Here is a 21,699-nt window from a genome sequence, read left to right on the forward strand (position 1 = left end):
GCCTCTCAGAATTTAAAGGGATCATGGAGGTGATCCAGTGAAGTAGAGCGATTCTCAAATCTCACTGCACATCTTAATCAGGTTTTTTAAAGAGCAGTTGCAGAATTTCTTATTTATCTGAAGTAGGATTTGGAAGCCAGTACTTTTTCAGAGCTTCGCAAGTGACCGTAACATGCGGCAGAGAGGGGCACCATCACTTTGGGAGAGAGGAGAAAGAAACTCTATGGTGACACTACTGTGTCACAGACATCGTGCTGGCTGCGGTCCGTTTGCCATCTCCGCAAGCCTCATATTGAGTGAGGTGGTTTGACAAATGGGACAGGGACTCAGTGTGCACATGCGCGCAGGTGCCTCTGCAGCCGCTGTTGATGAGTGTGCCTTGCATTCCTGTGCTGTTCTTTAAGAAGATCGACAATGCAGACTCCTGTCCGTTCTGCCCTTGATAGAGATGCTGTTACCCACATTGGGACTTTTATAAATCAGCCTCAGATTGGATTAATTCCAGCTCAGCAAATCTTTCTCATTCTGCTCCCATAAAACAATTTTCATATATTTATTTTTTATTCATTTTTGCAACTCAAGAGCTTGGGTCAGGAAGCACAGACATAATCCTCATTGTACCATTGGTGCTGTTACTAAGCCAGGTCCATTTCCTCTCTTCCTTCTGACAACTTTAACTCCCCTATGTCATGTGGAAAGATGCAGGTGCAAACCCACAAAATACTGAGGAGCTGTAGACAGGTGGGGACTTGGCCTTTCTGCCTCCCCGCAGCTCCCAGCAGTGTGGGAGCAAAGAACAGCTGTTCTGAGCCAGAGAAGAGGGAGCCCAATGTCTGTGGGACCAGAAGAACACACCAGCCTCTGGGCATATCGCCTCATGCTCTCCTTCCTGCTATCTAAGGGTCTTTCTTGGACCTTTTGATGAATCTAACCTAGGTTTTTTCCTGCCAGGATTGTTTGGCCCACCTCCTGAGAGTCACGTAGGAGAGCCAAAGGTGAGGGGTGAAACAAGTAAGCAAAGAGAGGTGGTCTGTGTGGCCGTCAAGACACTGGACCATACTGCTGCCTTCTAAACAGTTGTAATGTGGTGAGAGGGGTGGGCTTGGTCTGTTTTTAAGATCAAGTCTGTCTTAAGATATCAAGTTGGTAAAAAAAAAAAAAAACAGTTTAATTTATAGAGAATTAATGGATGAACATATTTCTTTACTTTTTTTAGCTAACATTGCTATACATACCAGATAAGTTATGCAGAGGTATTTATTTTTCTTTATAGAAGTAATATATAATCTGTGTAGAAGAAATAAGAAATACAGCAGAAAAGAAAATAAACCACTTGTAATCCTACCACCTAAAAAGCACTACATTGGTGTATTTTCTACACGACGGTAAGGGATAACGGGGGGGAAAGCTGTACATGCATTTGAACATGAGAGTTTATACTTCCCAGTATGTATGTATGTATATATATATATATATATATGACCTTTTCCACAATATTTTCATTGGCAGCATAGTATCTCCATTGCATGACATACCCAAATTCATTTAATCCATCTCTCATAGTTGGATATTTATATTGTATCTAATTTTTATTTCCAAGTGAATTATAATTTCAAGATCATCTTTGTTTATCCAGTGTTGATTAGTACTGGCCATTTTATGAGGGCACATACATTGGTTAATGGGGTCAGAGAATCTAACAAGAAGTAGTTTTGTATGATATTAATCCAAATTATGCTTGTTACCGTGATGGCATCTACTGAGCTGTAAAATATCAGCACCATATCTGGTCTAGTGTGGTGGCATCACTAGGTAATAAAGATTCTGAACTATACTGTGTATCAACCTTAGTTTGGAAGAAATAAAAATTTAATATATTTGTGACAAGAAGTAACAAGCTGAAGTACAGTGAGAAAGAATGTAATTGCGTATAATAAATGCAAGCTGAGCTTCAAAATAACTAGCTTAAAACTTCCCTTATAATACACTTTATTGTTTAAGTACGTTTTATTCTTTTTACTTTTATTTTTTTAAGTTTATTCATTTTGAGAGAGAGAGAAACAGAGCACACAAGCAGGGCAGGGGTAGAGAGAGAGGGAGAGAGAGAGAATCCCAAGCAGGCTCCATGCTGCCAGCACAGAGCCTGATGCGGGGCTCAAACCCATGAACCATGAGATCATGACCTGAGCTGAAGTCAAGAGCCAAATGCTTAACTGACTGAACCACCCAGGTGCCCCAAGTCCACTTTAAAGACTTCCGCTGATGATCTTAGAGGTGGGGCACCCAGCCACTGCTGGAATGAAATAATACACATTGCTCAGAGTTTGGGCCATAATTGATTTGATGCATATTTTTACTACTTTGACATTTATCTTCTATAAAAAGATTAATCTATACACAGGTAATACATACATAAAATTATAAGAATATGCAGCTCCATGAAATGGTGTTTGACGATGGACCTGATTTTTTAAGAGAAGACAAAATAGCTTTCATCTAAGTTTACGTGTTCTCTGGCAATTCTTGAATCATTGCCAGAATCATAGAGTCCATCACGGGAGAACCTGTGTCCTCCCTATCTCCTCCTATTCGGACAAGCAGGTTTGTGTCTCTTTATTTGGATACTATTTGATTTTCATTTTAGTGCTGCCTTTGTGCCCTTGGCTTTGAGCCCTGTGATAGCAGTTGTTTGTGCTTCAGGGAATCCATTTCATTTCCATGCAACGACTTTGGTGAAGCCACAAGACATCTGTCTCTGCTCTTTGCCCTCTTTCAACGTCTGCATGAGGGAAATAGGACCTCAGTACCCAGGACCTCCTTGGCAGTAACTGTATTTTGATTCAGACTCATAGTCACTGTCTTTTTTCTTTTTTAATGTTTATTTATTTTTGAGAGAGAGAAAGAGACAGAGTGTAAGCAGGAGAGAGGTGGGGGGCGGGGGAGACACAATCCAAAGCAAGGTCCAGGCTCTGAGCTGTCAACCTAGAGCCCGATGTGGGGCTTGAACTCATGAACCGCAAAATCATGACCTGAGATAAGTCGGATGCTTAACTGACTGAGCCACCCAGGTGCCCCATCTTAGTCCCTGTCGTAATTGATGGAACGAGGATGGAAAACTACAGTCTCTTGAAGATAGAATATTCTGAGCTCCATAGAGGATAATCACACCCTCTTCCCGACCTTCCTTACCCTTACCCTTACCCTTCTGTGATCCTAAATCTTTACTTTTTTTCTCTTTTTCTAGGCAGGAGGCTCCCAGGTGATTTTCACAAATCCTTTAGAAATCGTCAAGATCCGTTTGCAAGTGGCTGGAGAGATCACTACTGGTCCCCGAGTCAGTGCCCTGTCTGTCGTAAGGGACCTGGGGTTCTTTGGGATCTACAAGGTAACTGTCCTTTTAGTCATTTACTTGATCTGTGTTCATCTCCTAAATTAGCAGATGGGGTGAACTATGTAAATAAACTTCTCATCAGCATGAAATTGACTCCTCACATTTTGGTACCTGGAAAAGGCATTCTGCTGGGGCCCATAGGGTGCCTTCATGCATGCCATCAAAAAGCCATCCTTGAGGGCCGCCTGGGTGGCTAAGTCGATTAAGTGTCCAACTTCAGCTCCGATCATGATCTTGCACTTTGTGAGTTCAAGCCCCACGCCAGGCTCTGTGCTGACAGCTCAGAGCCTGGAGCCTGCTTAGGATTCTGTGTCTCCATCTCTCTCTGTCCCTCCCCTGCTTGTGATCTGTTTCTCTCTGTCTCTTAAAAATAAATAAACATTAAAAAAAAAATTTTTTTTAAAGCCATCCTCAAGATATACTAATCACAGATGACTATGATGTGAGTGTTGCTCAGCAGTTAGCTCTTTGCAGCAACAGTGGCTGGAGCTTTATTTGGATTTGTTACCCATACAAAAAGCTAATTCTCAGTGCTGTCCTCTGTGAAGGGTAGAAACAAAGATCACAGGGTACCATTTTTCAGAAGATACACTGAGCTCAGTTAAAGGAGAAGCCCGTACTAGATTGGGAATTTATTTTCAGGGTTGTATATTCCAACCCTGTCCATATATATGCCTTTGTCATAATTATTTTGAATCTTAATTGTCATTTAGAAAATAGTTTTTCAGAATAATTGCAAAACCAGGCTTTCAGAAAATTCTTGAAATTTATTATTCGCACTCCTCTACCAAGAAGTTGAACTGGAATATACTAGAACTGCCTCCATATATCCCCAGCCATAAGGCTTTATCAAACATAAGGTGTTTACAATTTTTCAGTAAGGAAGTTAAAAAAATTTTTTCACGGCCAACTTGACTAAGTAAAGTTTTAGGGATAAATAAACCTGAAGTCAGATGTTTACTCAAAATAGTTTTCATTTATTTACACACAAACATACAAATTCCCATCATAGGAAATTGATATGACTTTTTTCTGTCCATACATATCAAGAAATATCTTATTCAAACTCTTTATAAGGATTTTGAATCAGTGTTTGGATCTCCACCTGTGAATCAACCATTCACATGGTCTTGCCGAGTACATTGTCTACGTTTTTATCCCACGCTGGCAGGGTGAAGCACTTTTGGGCTCCGTGTGCAGCATTGTCCCTGGAAATTTTATCCCACAGACACACAGCATGAGGACAGTTGTTTCTTTTTTCCTCTTCCCAGTTCATCCTGAATGGACATACCTGGTCCCATAAACAACTTATCGTATTGCTTTTGAGAGTCCGTGTAAAATGCCTTGTTTTGACATTCAGCATTTATGAGATCCTACCCCCAGGAATACTCCCCCCTCCCCTTTTCTTTAATTCAAGTTTTGGAGGTAATTTTGGTATAAACATCCAGTGTTAGTGATGATTAAGGTTGTTGCAGGCAAATCCGCCTGTCCCCAAATGCTACTCTGTACTTCTCAAGGTCAAGTGATTGTACCCCATGATCCAAGACTTTGTTAGACTTGAATATAATGTGACACACCTTTTCTGGGGTTAGTTTTAGGGGGGAAAAACTTGCCTTATATTTAGGCATGTGTGGTTAGGAATAAGCATGCAGATTTTGTAAGTAGTGCTCAAAATACTCAGCCTGTGGTTGTGCAGGGAGCACACTGTTAGAGGCATTTCACTTACCAAATTATTCTCCAGCTGTAAAGGAACAAGCAGTATTATCACAAAGCACAGCACCGATAAATTTGAAGAAGAGTAGTCTTCTTTTCTGAATTTTTGGGCTCTCTGCAGACTGTAGCAAGCGTGGCAGCACGTACGTCATTTTGACAAGATGCCAAGCAGTCTTTCAGCAGGTTGTCTGGTGAAAAGCACTTAGGTACTATGGCAATGACTGCTATCGAAACGTCTCGAAAGATAAAATGGTAAAAACTTGTTTGCTGACACAGAAACGGAGACTGTTAAACTACCTGCAAATGATATAAGACTGAGAGTCCTTTTCATCTTCACAGTATTTCAAAATCTAAATCCCTGCTAACACCCCTTGCAAGAAGTTGGTCTCCTGATTTTGCAGTTCGGAAAATAGAAGCTGCCGATGACGGGTATCTGGGCTGAAACCGAGGCTCAGAAGTTTCTTGTTTCCACTGCTTTCCTGAAATGAGCAGGATTGCTCAAGTTTGAGCAAGAGACCTCTCCCATATAAAGGTAGTTTAATTACTAGCCTGGTGGTTTAATCCAGTTCAGAGGCATTCCATGGGGCTTGTTGCTGCCTTACAAAATGCTGCTTTTGGAGTATTGGTAATTACCAAGTGAAGTCACTAACACTTTGAGAGCTTCTGGAAACTCAGGTGTCTGTGCAACTCTGCAGTCCCATCCTTTCTGCAGGCCATTGGTGTCAGCGGCCAAATTCACTAAGACTGAGTCTAGGCTTCACTCAGCAGAGAGCTCACCTCTCCATTCTGTTGGCTCAGTCCGGCATTATCACCCTCCTCGACCCTCCTTTATGTTCCCCTGTTCCAGCCACGGGTTTTGTTTCTTGCGAATCTCTCCTCTCCAGTTTCGCTCATCTGACCCCACCCTTCCCTGCTCAGAAATCTTTTAGCAAGTCAAGATCCATCCTTTTAGGGAATGCTGAAGCATTGGAGCTTTGGGACTTTAGCATTTCCATGATTTGCTGTGATTTTGACTGCTTTTTAGTCATAAAGGTTTTTCTGTCTCTAAAAAAATTTTTTTTTAATGTTTTTATTTATTTTTGAGATAGAGAGAGGCAGAGCATGAGCAGGGGAGGAGCAGAGAGAGAGGGAGACACAGAATCCGAAGCAGGCTCCAGGCTCTGAGCGGTCAGCACAGAGCCCGATGCGGGGCTCGAACTCATGAACCGTGAGATCATGACCTGAGCTGAAGTTGGAGGTCCGCAACTGACTAAGCCACCCAGGCGCCCCTCTGTCTCTAGCCTTTTTAAGTTGGGCAGAAAAATGGAAATGGCCTGGAGTGACCTAACAATGTAGAACTTGGTATGTGTCCCTGCAGGTGGGTCTTTAGAAAGAGAACTACTGTCCCGGTTTTAGTGGGGACTGGTGATCTTCATTCTCCTTCCCTAGGATCTTTTGTTTGCTGTTGTTTACATGACAATGTAAGACCCGGGAGGAGTGTGTGGTGAGTGGCTCTGTCTGTGTGTTTAGGCCTGCTGTTTAACCTCACCTAAATTGGACTTAACCAGTCTTTCTCTTTTTCTCCTGAATTGACTTGCAAATTACCCAAGTATTCTGTGACTTCCCAGTAAATGGTAATTAGGACGTTTGCTTTAGAAATACATTTACAACTGAAAAAAAAGTGGATTTGGTAAACATTTCACATTCCTGAGCTTAGAAATGGTTTAGGACAGATATAGTGAACTCTGCAAACAAAGCCCCCTTCCCCCCCCCCCCCCACCTTTTGTAACATTTAGGGAGATTTAGTCACAGCACAGACTAGGTAGGTAATTGAAGTAAAGGCAAGAAAATTAACTGCCACTGAACGAGCTATTTGAATATAATGTAGTTTAAAAAAAAAAAAACTACAACATATATTACTTTTCTTAAGAATATATGAGCATGTATTTCCCTTTCCCTACATAAATTTTGTTTATTGCATAAGCCCCTGGAACATAAATAAAATCAATTCCGTCATAGAAAAGAAAGTGGTATGCATCTTTTGAATGGTACCTTGCCCATAGGAGCCAACAGAGCTTTGACAAGGGAATGGTTTACACTGTAGTAATGGAAGGAAACATCATTTAACATTAATAAGGGCAACACAGCTGATATAGGCTAAAAAGTTGCTTCCTTAAGCAATGGACAAGTTCATGGTGCTTTGTGAGGGCAAAAACATGGTCAGTGAAGCGGTGACAGCCAGGATATCAAGCATTGTTGAAAACTGCTTTCAGATTATGTAATCACAATTACACTCCAGCCTGGAAGGTGGTCACTTAGGATAGGAGCGGTATCGACTGTGTTCTCACCAAAGGCATTTGTCCCTCTGCATTTAACAGAGCATTCAAATACAATTTTCATCTACATGCAAGTATGTGTGTATGTGTGTTCATTCACATAGTGTGTATAAACCAGTCACTGGAGCTGCTCTCCTTAAAATCAGAAAGCAAGTAGTGATACATCAGTACATTCTTATTTATTCTGCTAATTCTCTCAAAGAGGTGTTGTTTGTGTGTGTTTAAAATAGAAGTTTACCTTTAAAAAAAATCAAATAATTCAAAAGATATGTGAAAAAGTAAGACTCTCAAACCCTTACTGCTTCCTTCTCTCTTCAAAAGGTTACCACTATTTTCTTACATATCCTTAAGAAAAAAAAATCTAATTACATCCGTATTTATCTCCTTTTCTCTCTGTGTATCTATCACAAATTGTATCCGTTTCAATGTTGTATGTGTGTGTGCACGCTTTAACACAAAGGGAATATTTCTTTTTTTTAATGCTTATTTACTTATTTTTTGAGAGAGAAAAAGGGAGCAGGCCAGGGAGGGGCAGAGATAGGGAGACAGAATCCCAACCAGGCTCCTTGCTGTCAGCACAGAGCCCGATGTGGGACTTGATTCCACGAACTGTGAGATCATGACTTGAGTTAGATGTTAACGAACTGAGCCACCCAGGCTCCCCAAATAGAATATCTCTAAATACACCATATATCTTTTTTAAGTTGAAATGTATAGTTGACACACAATGTTATAGGAGTTTCAAATGCATGCAGTAGACCTTGAAACTCTTTCTTCGTTGTACTTAATAGCTGTGTACATTTTTTTTTTAAGTTTTTCTAAGAAGTTTCCTATTGATGAATGTTTGTGTTGCTTCTAGTTTGGGGATACTATAAGCAATGACAAGGTGAATATCCCCTACAGTGTATTTTGACATAATTTTGTGAGTATATGCAAATGATAAATTCCTAGCAATGAAAATGTCTAAGTCAAGGGGCATGTGCATAGTTTCAGTGTGAATAGATGTTGTCAGATGACATCAGTTTATCAATTTGAGCTTGATAGTGTATGAGTACACAAGAATACTCAATTTAGGAGCTTTTAAAAATACCTATTTTTCTGAGTTCCTGACCCCACCTGAAGAAAACAGTTGCCCCATCATTACTTTGAGGACACTTGTGCCCTGCTAACATCAAGGGCCATTAGATGGTTTTACAGCCACCAAGGTGGTAGTTCTCACTGTCTTACTTCTCCCACATTTATCTTTCATCTGGGTGTCTGTGAAAGCCTCCTCATGGATTTATTCATTTTGACTCTTGACTCCCTTAAATCCGTTGTCCCCACAGCAGCCAGAGTTGGTCTGTTTAAAATGTAAATCAGATTAATTAATTCACTCCACACACTTTTAATGAAAGCTGACTACTCTGGTAGGTTAGGATGCGGCTGTGAAGAGCCAAGTCCCTGTTCAACGTTTGGTGGGTAGAAAAAGCCATCAAGAAAGTAAATTTGGTGAGAGGTGAGGTGGGGAGTGGCAGAGATGGCCAAGACAGGAGAAGGGGTGGGAGATAACAGGCTTCCAGTTATGCCGGGAATATGCCATGGGGATAAGAGGTACAGCATAGGGAATATAGTTAGTGACATTGTAATAGTGTTGTATGGTGACAGATGGTGGCTACGCTAGTCGTGATCACAGCACTATCATCTAGAGATGGTGAATCACTATGTTGTACACCTGAAACTATCACGTTGTGTGTCACCTACACGCAGTTCAACAAAAACAAATCTCTGACATCAGGTGGGTGTTAAGACTTTGAAGAAAAAAGAGGCAGATGAGGGTGAGGAAAAGGCTCAAGGCAGGATGGGATGTGGGGCAGGGGGGGCATTTAAAAAAATTTTTTTTTAACGTTTTATTTATTTTTGAGACAGGGAGAGACAAAGCATGAACAGGGAGGGTCAGAGAGAAGGAGACACAGAATCTGAAGCAGGCTCCTGGCTCTGAGCTGTCAGCACAGAGCCCGATGCAGGGCTTGAACTCACGGACCGCGAGATCATGACCTTAGCCGAAGTCGGCCACTTAACCGACTGAGCCACCCAGGCGCCCCAGGGGGTGCATTTTAATAGGTGATCAGGAAAGCCTCTCACATGAGATCTTATTAAGCAGAAACCAGAGGAAATGAGACACGAGTGTGCCCTACAGAAACCATGTCTTCCTAAAGGAAAACCATCTAGCAGCTTCCTGTTGCACCTAGAATAGAACCCCAGCTCCTTCCCTGTGGCCCTATCTTCTCCACCCTCCATTTTGTACCATCCTCTGCTAGCGACACTGGCTGCATTTCTTTTATTCAGATATTCCAAGTTCACTCCCTCTTGCTTTTTCCTCTGCCTAAACATTCTTCCCTTCACATCTTGGGTCAACAGACGCTTGCTCAGAAAGACAGCCACATCACTTGCTGTCATAGCCTCCCTGGGTGTGTGTGCTCATCTAGAGTGTACTTTGATACCAGAGACCTACCTTGTATAACAGTTTCTGACACATAAATAGACATTTGATAAATATTTGTTGAGCAAATGAGTGGTAAACAAAAGCCAGGTGTTTCCAAGTTATAAACAAGGATATTAGAGCACAGATAGTGAGTGAATTACTTTGGCAAGTAATGACCAAAGACTATGATGGTGGGACATCAGCTGTAAAGAAAGCAGCTAATTATATGAGAGTTTGCTTTCTCCTTTTCAGAGGCATCCATTCCTTTACCCAGCAAGCTCTGCCCTGGGTGCCAGGGATACAAACATAATAAGAAGTGCATGGTTTTATCAGAAGTTTACCATCTCGTGGGGTGGTCACACCAGTAAAAAGACCCTCGGAGTACAACATATATGCAGTTGGGAAGGGCTGTCAGGGGTGTGCACAGGTTCTAAGGGAGGTGGGGCTAACTCCACAGCAAGGTCTGGAAGGCTTTCTGAAAGGGAGATAGCCTTAAGGGAGGAGTCATCGTTCACCAGTGGAAGCCAAAGACAAATGACATGGTCAGGTTTGCATTTGAAGAAGGATAATTCAGTTTCAGTGTGGACAGTGCCATGTAGGAGGGCAAGACTGAAAGCTGGGTAGCCTTTTAGGGGGCTGTAAGCCAGGGATGGTGGGGAGAAGGGATGGCATTAATGTAAAGTGATACCGGTTAGAAATTCACAGGATGATATCAAATACCTCAAGGGGCTGGGGTTTGTATCTAATATGGTGTGAACTTGAAATAATAATGGAAATCATATGATGTTGTCCATATTATGCTTAAAGGTTGAATTAAGAGAAAACAAACAAAAAAAAAACTTTTAAAATCTTTCTGTTGCTGTGTTTCAGCTGCCATCATTTGTAAAAAGAGGATAGTAATAGAACCTACATATTCACAGGATTGTTGTCAGGGTTTACTAAAATAATGTATTTAAAAGACATAGGCTAGAACTGAGCACATAGTTTGCATGATGTGTTAGTTATTAATTTTAAATTATAGCATGTCAACTAATAGATTCTTGCAGAGATATCTAGCTCCTTCCACTCTGCCCCAGTCCTAGGTAATTTTCCCTGCTGTGTGCTCAACAGCTATCTCTAGGTCATGCCTTCTTCTTTGGACTTTAGAAAACCAAATAAAAGGAGACAACTTGAAAAATAATTATTTTTATAAAACACTACTGAAAGGAATTGAGTATGCTAAAGGGGACTAGAAAAGATTCTTAAAAATATTAGAAAATCAGGGTGCCTAGGTGGCTCAGTCAGTTAAGTGTCCAACTCTTGATTTTTACTTGGGTCATTTTCTCAGTTTGTGAGTTTGAGCCCCACATCAGGCTCTGCCCTGACAGTATGGAGCTTTCTTGGGATTCTCTCTCTCTCTACCTCTCTCTTTGCTCCTCCCCTGCTCATGCTCTCTCTCTGAAAATAAATATACTTTTAAAAAAATATTAGAAAATGACTCTATTTTACGCCCAAAACTAATATAACACTGTATGCTAACTGTATTGCAATTAAAATGTAGTACTTCATAAAGAAAAGAAAATAAAAAGTATTAGAAAATGATTAATTTTCTTATCATTTTTCCATTTGTTGACCAAATATTTGTTGAGGGCTAACTCTCTACTAGGAGCTGGAGTTACAAAAATGAATATGGTACCATTGCCTTCAAAATAACCAGTACTAAGGGAAGTGAGAGAATATAAACATTTAGCATCATAGTTCTTTAATAATTAATTGTCATAGAGTTTGTTAAAAATTAATTTTGGTAGGCAAAATAGTTTTTAAAAGAAGAAAATTCAGATAGAAAAGAGTAAATAGCAATAAAATGTTGGCCTCCTAGTCCCACAGATAACCTATTTGTCCAGAGGCAAACATTTTTTTTTTTAATTTTTTTTTTTTTTTTTTTTTTTAAATTTTTTTTTAACATTTATTTATTTTTGAGACAGAGAGAGACAGAGCATGAACAGGGGAGGGACAGAGAGAGAGGGAGACACAGAATCGGAAACAGGCTCCAGGCTCTGAGCCATCAGCCCAGAGCCTGACGCGGGGCTCGAACTCACGGACCGCGAGATCGTGACCTGGCTGAAGTCGGACGCTTAACCGACTGCGCCACCCAGGCGCCCCTAATTTTTTTTTTTAACATTTATTTATTTTTGAGATAGAGAGAGACAGAGCATGAATGGGGGAGGGTCAGAGAGAGAGGGAGACACAGAATCTGAAACGGGCTCCAGGCTCTGAGCAGTCAGCACAGAGCCCGATGCGGGGCTCGAACTCACATACCGCGAGATCGTGACCTGAGCCGAAGTCGGACGCTTAACCGACTGAGCCACCCAGGCACCCCCAGAGGCAAACATTTTTACCAAGGTCGCGTTTTATTCTTTTGTTGTGAGTTTCTTCTGTTTCTGTTTTTTTGCCAAGTGCATGCAGGATTAGTTTGAACACAATACTTTTTTATTTTAATTAAACTTTTAGAATAAAATATGTGGTCTTTCATGTTTAAAAGTATTGAAAATTATGCTCCTAATCCATTGTTGATAGAGTGCTCTGAATATATTTTCTAGAAGTGATAGACACATTTCTGCTAATCTGTCCTTTCATTTATCTTGTTTCTAATTGTGACTAAAGTATGCATTTAAAAGGTATCCAGTTTAAGAAATGTTTATTGACTGTAAAATTAAGGAGATAATATGCCATGTGACAGCCCACAAGTCCCATGTGGAGTATGATCATTTAGCAAACCAGTGTAAACTTTTTGGTAGGATTAGGTCTTTGCCAAATAAAAGACTGTCTCTTAGCCTGATACATATAGAACTCTACTGTGATTCAGGTATGAAACCATATAGTAATCATACCTCAGCTGCAAGTTGTTTAAAGAATATATTAGCTGTTTCCATTTTCTGCTGCAACAGTACAGTGTGCTTTTCATTGATGATGGTAATTACCTTTTCATTGTCACCTTTTATGGAAAAATCCTTTTGCTAAGTATTATACTGAGTACTTCATACCATTTGTTGGATACAAATTCTTACGTCAGTAAAAATGTTACTCACATTTAATAAATGAGGGACTTGAGGTACAGAGATTTTACGAACTTGTACCGAATACCAGCTAGCTAAGTGGCAGAGTGATGAACTGAGCTCAGGTTTCTGACTCCAAAGCCTGTATTCTTGTTCCTACAGTGTCCTTCTGTTGGTGAGCAGTGGCAGAATTCAGATACAGATCCATATTTAAGATGGCACATGTCGACTATGTTTTTTTTAATGTTTGTGTATTTTTGAGAGAGAGAGAGGGAGCGTGAGTGGGGCAGGAGCGGGGGGGGGGGTGGGTACAGAATATTCAAAGTGGGCTCTGCGCTGACAGCAGACAGCCCAATGCAGGGCTCTAACTCAAAAACTGTGAGATTATGACCTGAGCCGAAGTTGGACACTCAACTAACTGAGCTACCCAGGCATCCCATGACTTTTTTTTTTTTTAGTACAGTCTCCTTTTCTCTGAAAAGTCATTTTCTTCAAGAAGAGTGGCATGTAGGAAGATGGAACACGAAGAGAATACCCAGCTCAACTAGCTGATCAGCCATAATGATTGATGATGCAGAGAAGTGGCCTTCATTGAATGTGCTGAAGGATATTGGAATAAAGAGCTTTTTCCTTCACTTTGGACTTTGAAATCTCCATCAAGGAGAAAAAGTTAAAAAGGAATTATCAAGGGCATTGCCTGTGTAATACTGCAACATTTTGAAGGAAACTTGTCGAGGGAATGTGTCAAGAACAAGCCAGCTTGAGCATCTCCTCTTTAAGGTATTAAGTTCTCCCCATAGGGTTTCGAGCCATTGGCAGTTAGGATATTTGAACTGATCATCCCATTGAAAACAAATAAAAATGGGTAATATACTTTAATATATTTTGTTCAAGCCTTTTCAAATTCATGAGCTAGTGAGGAATATTCAAGCCAAAATTTAGGTGGGATAAGCAGAACCCTAAAGCTGGCTTTGGCCTTCAAGGCATTTGCCAAACACCTGAACTTGAGCATTAATTTTTGATGTCCCAAGGGACAACCAGGTACTGCCTAAAGTGCTAAGTCTAAAAGAAAGGGGTAGAAAAGGCGAGGCAAGCAAGACACTTAGGTCACAAAATGTAAGGAGGCACCTAGTCTCGGGTGCTGACCTTGTATTGAACATCTCTGGTACTGAGTGCCTCCTTCAAGTCTCTACATTAGGGACCAGTCTTGCCTTATCCAATTCCTGGTCCTGAAAAAGTTCATCTTCCATAAAGCTGGCCCTCAAAGGGTTATACTAACCTCAGTGTAAGGGCAAAGTAAAAATGCTCACTTTTACTATTCTGGGCTATAAGGAAACTTGCTTTGGTTCTGGAGGGAAAGAAAAGGGAGAGGGTTTCCTCCCCTAGAGGTAATTAGGAATTTTAACCTTGTCTCACATGGGTTTGAATGCTGAATTTATGTTTCTTGGGTGATATGAAAACTCTCAAGCTGGCAAAATCTTAAATTGGTAGTACCCACAGGTATCTGACAGGAGCAAACACACATTTTCTCAAAAGGAGCCCACCTTCAACCCAGACCTCAAAGAATTTTCATAGATATTGTTGCAAGGAAACTGAATAGCTCATAGTCTAAAATCTGAAGTCACACAAGGCAACAAGGTACTTTAAGAAAAGATAGCAAAAAACAACAGGCAGCATTTTAAACCTACTAAGTCTTAAAATTTCAAAATTATCAAAAATAAAATTAATGTTTTTTATTTCTTTTAAAAAATTAAAAAGGGTGAAAATATTTATAATGATTAAAATTTAAAACTGAACATTTCAAAATTTTGGTTTTAACAACAGATTAAACACAGATGAAGAGAGAATTAGTGAATTGGAAGATTCTAGTTAGAACTTAGCAATGAGAGACAAAGGGAGATTGAGACATAGAGGAAAGTATGAGATGGTTTAATAGGTATAAAAGAAAACCAGAAGGAAAAGAGAGATGATGGCTAAAAATGCTCCACAACTATTAAAAGCTATCAATCCACAGATTCAAGAAGTACAACAAATCGCAAGTGGGATGTTAAATAAAAATAATCTAGACTAAACATGTCAGAGTGAAGCTGCTGGATACCAAGGCTGACGAGAAGCTCATAGATGGCCAGAGAGAAAAGCAAATGGCCTTCAAAGGAGAATGGTTGAACTGACAACTAACTTAAAAACAGGAACAGTGGAAGCCAGAAGACATAGGAATGGTGTTTTCCATGTATGAAAGAGAAAAACCTTTCAACCTAGAATTCTAGACCCTGTAAAAATGTCTTCTGGGAACAAGGATAAAATAAAGACATAGCAAAACTCAGAATGTATATAACCATCAGGCCCTTACTAAAGGAAATTCTAGAATACTGCAGGTAGAAGGAACGTGATCCAGATGACAGTTTTGAGATGCAGTAAGGAAGGAATGACAAAGTGGTAAATGTTTAGTCTAAGTAGAATTGTGTGAATTTAAATATATGTGTAATGGTAATTATAATGTGTCATGTTTTTAAAGCTAGAATTAAAATACATGACCATAAGATGGGAGGGTTGCTTATAATGTAAGTTGTATAAAATGCATGTATTATACAGGAGGAAGTTAACAAAGACCATAAGTGTGTATATTAAAATTTCCAGGGTATAAACTCTTAGAGTAGTAACAGATTGTGGAACTTGCAAATAGTAGGGAGATGTCAAGGGAAAGAAGGCAAGAAAGGAAAGAAAAGAAAAATTGAAAGGTGGATGTGTTTTATAGATTAGATTTATGAAGGTGACATGCTCAGAGACCAAAATTTCATGTCATAAAACTGTGCCACTAACTAGGTTTCCAGCCTGTCTCACTATGAGCATCATTGGTGGCAAAGCAGTGTGCAATAGACGAGTAGAGAACCAGAACCAACATAGGAGTGGCATTTCCTGCAAAAAACAAAAACAAAAAAACAAAAAAACCTTGAGTTGCCAAGATGCTTTGGTCAGAATTACAGTGAAATTAAGGAGAAACCAATATCCTGAAAGTCCCTGGCCTAATGAAACTAAATAATAGGTTTTGATATTTTATATTCAAATTGAAGTAATTTCAGTGTCACTGATACCAAGTCTCCAGTTGTTGGCTGGTTCATTTGGTTTTAACACCAGTGACACAATCACGTAACGGGTCTTGGCACGAGTGGTATTTCCCAGCAAGATACTGAAACTCACCCTGTTTAAATCCCAGGCACGTGGGCCTAACTCTCCCTTGACTGGGCAGGAGCAGTGCTGCCAGACTGTGTATACAAGGGTTAACTCACTTGGGAGAAACCAAGAGGCATGCTAAGGGATCAAGACATGACATGCTGCCCATTGTTTGTAGCTCCAGGATCAAAATATACAATTATACATGCCAAATAAATTCTAAACCTGTAAGGTAGAAAAGGAGGGGTGGCTCTTACTACAGGTGCCAGAAGCATTAAATAACCTCCTCAGACAAGGTGCACCACTGTTGTCTTGAATGCTGCAGGTCCCTCCGTCTGGCATTTTCCCCCATGCTAGACAATGTGCATTCACTGCAGGAGTCTCTGTTAAGCCTCTGTCTCCCAGACCTGCTGGCTCCTGGTGCCCGGCCCTGACACAGAGGTGCCTTTGTGAATGTAATTACCTTCCTCTGTATTAGAAATGTTCTGTTTAGAGCTGTAGTTGCAGGTACAGCTACAATAAGCAGGAATTAGCATGCAAAAAGACCTGCTGTGGCCCTGACTTCTTTATCAGCAATCGTTCTTAAGGCTTGTTTTGTTCCTCAGATTGATTGGGTAGGTGTGATACCATCCAAGATGAAGAGCTTTAAAAGAAGAAGAAAAGATATTGGAGATAGCTAGCTAGGGGTGTGTGTGTGTGTGTGTGTGTGTGTGTGTGTGTGTGTGTGTCAGAGAGAGAGAGAGAAATCCTGTTGTATTCTATCTTTTGACAATTTCATGCCTGACAGAGCTGCCAGAGTAAACTTGCGTGGATGATTCCAGCAACTTAAGAACTGATTAAACTCCCTTGGGCTTTCCACAGTGTCCATATCAAAAAAAGCATGAGAAGCAAAAGAAAGAATTCTGATGCCATGGTGATACTATGGCCAGTGTCTCTGAGCCTAACTGGCCTGTGTCAGTTTTAGACTCCTAACTGTAAGTTAAGTGAGACCAACCCTTGAAGAAGTTTTCCTAGACTTTAAGTAGAATGATGATGGTGAGGGTTTAGAATGGTACAAAATAGGAATGGAGCCAGAGTGGATAATTAAACTAGATCTGAGTTTTGATTCTAGTTTATTTATATATAGGTCTCCCCTGAGATGCCTTTTACTGTTCCTGTCTGTTACTTAAGAAGGCCCACTAAATTAAAAAATACAATAATTTTCCCTCTTTGGAGAAAGTGCTTTAATGAATAGTAAGAGATTAGATGATTGCTTATTGTATTTGTGAATTTCCCCCCAAGTGACTTTACTGTGTGCACAAAGGAAATTTGGGGCTAGCCAGAGTGTCTGAGGGCAGAGATGTCCAGAGAACCAGTGAGGAAGACCTAAGGCAGGCAAATGTGTAGATTTTCTTATAGGGCAAGAAGATTTAAAGATTTATTTTAGGTGGCACACACTTGGTAATTCATTAATTTTTTAATGGCCAAAGTAATGATTTTTGTGTTGCTGACGCAGGCTGTTGGACAGCATGGAATGTTGCCCTTTATTATAAAGTTGCCTGTTCAGAATGGCTGATCACTTAGTAAAAATTGTAAGTGGCACAAGCAGATTTCAAGTCAGACAGGTTTGTGTTGTGATGTAAGACTGGAGAATGGGTATTCACCGTGAAGTGAAGGATTTATCAAGGAATCTGGGAGAGAAACATTCTCCCTGTTGGAACTTTAAAAGCCTTTTTCACATCCTGCTTCCCTTTTCATTGCACTGGAGCCACAGGTCAGGTATTGCCTGAGGCAGCCTTACAAATTGGCACCTGCCTTTGTGCCTTAGACCTGAAGACAGTGGTGGGGAGAAGAGGCCAGGGAAATTTAAGAAGTCTTTTTCTCTAGCCTTTTGCAAAGTTAGCTCTCCTTGGGAATTGGACTTAGATGCCTGTGGTGTGAGAGAGGCCATGGGCTCCTCCTGACCCTGGAGAGTGATTTGCTGCAGGGAGACGCCTGAGGTGCTGTGCTGTGGAAGGGTACAGGCTCCAGGAGAGGCAAGGAGACACAGCCGTCCTCGTCCCCCTCCCTCCTTACGTTAGTACTGCAGGTGTTACCTCAGGACTTGTGTGGTTATTCCTTCATTTATTCCTAAACCCCTGGCCCCATAGGGTAGCTTTCTTTGTTGGCTTTTCCTTCTCCCTTTTCTCAAATAATTAGAAACCTATGGCCTCTCTTCATGGTCTGACGTTCACTCTCTAGCACGCATAGATTACTGGACCACGTTGTCTGATTCCAGGTAGGAAAAATACGGCATCCTCCTGACCATTTTTCCTTTGGTGTTTCATAGTGCAGCTCCACTCTTTCCTTAGATTTGTTCTTGTTTGTCTGTGTTTTGATCAGGATGTTTCTAATTTCAGATCATGTCTTCCCATGGCCTTCTGATCGTATTGAAGGCACATAACATTAGAGGGGCTACCAGCTGTCTTCCTCTCCTTTTTTCAAATTTTAATATCCCAGTACAAAATTATCAACTAAGCACTGTTGTATCCCCCTAAAATTACAGATCTTTATTTGAAAACTAAAAGCTTGGCTTTGGTTTCTAGTATATTTTTCCAAGAAATTGAGTTTGTTTTCCCAGTAGGAGCCTGACAGCATATCCCAGAGCCTCTCGTTTCTCTTTTTCATTGTGTTTTCTTTTTTGTGTGAGTTGGCAAAGTCAAATCAGTGTCACCAGAAACATGTCCCAACTGACAGCCAAAGATTTTGCCGAGTGTTCTCTAGCCCCTGGTTCCTGACCCCTGGTTGCTTATTTTCTGAAATAGGCAACACTGATATAGGCAAGATATAAGAGCATGAAGAAAACCCAAAACATCATGGAGAAAGTGCAGACAATGTGGAGCTGTGTGGAATTCACTGCCTGTCTACCTTCTGGTTAAAGAATGCTTAGTGGAAAGGGTGGTATTTGGGGGTTAAATGAATGAAGAGGTGATATTCAAGGTGTTGATGTTCCCAGCTTAGCATTCATCAAGGAAGTTGCATGGTGACAGGTGTACCTTGTTTGATCAGATGAGTGAGGCATTGAACAGCTTTATTTGAGAGGAACCAGGCTGACCAGAGAGAGGAAAATGGGAAAGTAAAGTCATTACAAAGCTTTGAGAAGAATGAGAATATGGGGCCTAATCCCCAGGACTGCCAAGACCAAAGGTGGCGGTAGAGTTTTGGAAACAACAAATAGAAAGGAAATTTGGGCAATATGGCTGAGTAATAAAAGAGATGTTAGACCATACCAGTCCTTCCCCACTCCCACCTCCCAAGAAAACCCCACAAAACCACATACCATGAATTTAAAGAGAAGAAAAGGATAACTCAGAACCACAGAATGATGGTCTCAACCATGGAATGGTTATTAATGCTACTGATGAAGGAAAAGCTCCAAAACATGTACAGTTGCAGTGGTTATCTCTAGCTGGCAAAAATTAAGCAATTTTAATTTCTAATGCTTTTCTATATTGTCTATGATGAGCAGTTAATATTTTATAATGAGGGAAGAAACATTTTGAAGGAAAAGTATTACCAGCAAAAAAATAGACTGAAGTTTGGCTCCAAAATGTGAATATTTGGGAGGTGAGGGTAAAAGTAAAAACTAATAGGTTTAGTAAAAAACACGATTTGTGGGAGGAAGAATTGTATCAGCTTATTAAAAATTACTCTAAAGAGATTGTTTAAAAAGTCAGCATTATGGCAGTGTTTCTTTCACTATATATGGAGAGCCAGATGTGAAGAAGATTTAACTGATCTTAATTTAAATTGGTTATTTGGCATCTAATTTGAATATCTCCCAAACACTGTCTGCATGGGAGTAAATGACTAGCACAACTCCTAGGAAGGTTTGGAGGCAAAATGAGGAAAAGGAAGTGAAAATAGTGAAACAAATGGGTGAAAGTGTTACCCTCACACAGTAATGATCACAGGGGAAGGACTGGATGCTGTGCATGGATATTGGCATTCTACTGTACTTTTCATCCTTGAAAAAGCTGGGGGAGGTGGAAAGATTGGAGAGTCCTATCCTGAGTTTTGGACTTTCTCTGGGCACTGCCTCCAAGGATCTCCCCTGAGGAAGCCAATAGTTTGGCCCTTAATAAATGTGCAGTTGATGGATTAATCGTCCTGAGCATCACTTTGCATGTATAAAACCACTTTGTGGTTCTTCTTTTCAGTTAGGCATTTAACAGTTTCAGGGGTAGACAAGATACAAAAGTGTGGGTTGATTGGCAAGCAGTACATGATGTGGATTTGCCCCCCCCCCTTTTTTTTAAATATCTATAATAGAAAGGACAAAGATATCTTAACACATTCATGGGTGAGTTGACTGGGAAGTAGCCAACACAACAGAATCCAGATTCCAAGCATTTGTTCTGGTTAGAAGGATGGGCGAAGCTAGGATGAATTTAAATAGGGTGAAACAAAGTCCTAATTATGTTACTTATTTAAGGCAACTAATTAAGTTATAGTAGACCTAGGTTACTAGCAATTCGTATGAAAAAGACTAAGGGTCTTATTACCCACAGTCGCAGTTTGAGTCAGGAGTGTAATGATGGAGTCAGAAAGCAAAGGCTATAGTAACAGATCTGTAGTGTTAAGGAACCTTGACAGTGCAGCCTAGCATCAAGCAAAAATACCTACGATCCAACATCACTAGACCTTACTAAATGTCACTGGGCTTGGCTAGTTCTGTTGAATCTGGATGGATTCATTATTTTCTTTGAAGAATCTCTCAGTTTAGTGGAAATTTTTAGGTATTAGAAATCTGCGAAAGAAATGGTATTAAATCATTAGGTGTTGAAAAGGGGTGACTTCCTTCCCATTTGGCCTGCTAAAGCACAATATATGTCTGGTGGTTTTCATCAGAATGCTACACTTCTAGGCACACATCAGTTCTCAAGGCCTCCCCATGCATTATTTTGACACTAGAAATTGTTTGAAGATTTTGCTCTAGTTGTTGATTGCTCTACACAGCTCTTAAATGGGTAGGAATTATTGTAAATATTTTAAGGCTTTAGAATAAGCATTTATCAATGTTTCATACCCTTGGGGAGAAGGGGCAAATATGTGAATAAATTAGGGGATCCACGAACCCCTTCAAAAGGTATATAATTTTTTACGTATGTGTAATTTTTTTCTGGGAAAGAGTCCAACACTTTCATCAGAGTCTTAAACAATATAAAGAACAAACCTCTTCCCTTGCCACCTATATAATTTGTCTGCTTCCTAGTATGTAAACAAAGGGGCCTCTTGGTTTTTGCTGTCCATCTTCTGAGTACAGACCCTCCTTGAGATGCCAGCGACTGACTTGCCATCGGTAGGGATTTAAAGAGATGTTGCAGGCAGAGTTCCAAAAGTGTTTTAATCAAAATCTAGCCATTGCAATAAACAAGAAGTGTCTCCCTCTTTCTCACACTGCACAATGAAATTTGTTTTATTTTTGAAAAACAAAATTCAGATTTGTTACTTGCAGAATTTGGGTTATTTTTTTTCTGTTCCCCTTTCAGTTTGTGAGTACAAATTTGGTCTTCTCCAGGAATATTTTGTTCTGAGGTAAGTTCCAGAAAAGCTTGATCTTCTCAATGGGATATGTGTTTCATGTGGTTTTTC

General features: G+C 40.3%; 1 protein-coding gene across 6 annotated transcripts in view; it reads left to right on the forward strand.

Moving 5' to 3' along the window:
* The window catches only part of SLC25A13 (solute carrier family 25 member 13), a 185,744-nt gene that overhangs the window by 151,095 nt on the left and 12,950 nt on the right, over positions 1-21,699 (forward strand). For all 6 annotated transcript variants that reach the window (XM_058725014.1, XM_058725013.1, XM_058725016.1 and 3 more), the window contains one exon: positions 3,245-3,385. In XM_058725014.1, the coding sequence (XP_058580997.1) occupies positions 3,245-3,385 (141 nt within the window). The remainder of the gene's footprint in view (positions 1-3,244; positions 3,386-21,699) is intronic.

The sequence above is a fragment of the Neofelis nebulosa genome, chromosome 4, assembly GCF_028018385.1.
Source record: "Neofelis nebulosa isolate mNeoNeb1 chromosome 4, mNeoNeb1.pri, whole genome shotgun sequence".
In the NCBI taxonomy this organism is placed as follows: Eukaryota; Metazoa; Chordata; class Mammalia; order Carnivora; family Felidae; genus Neofelis; species Neofelis nebulosa.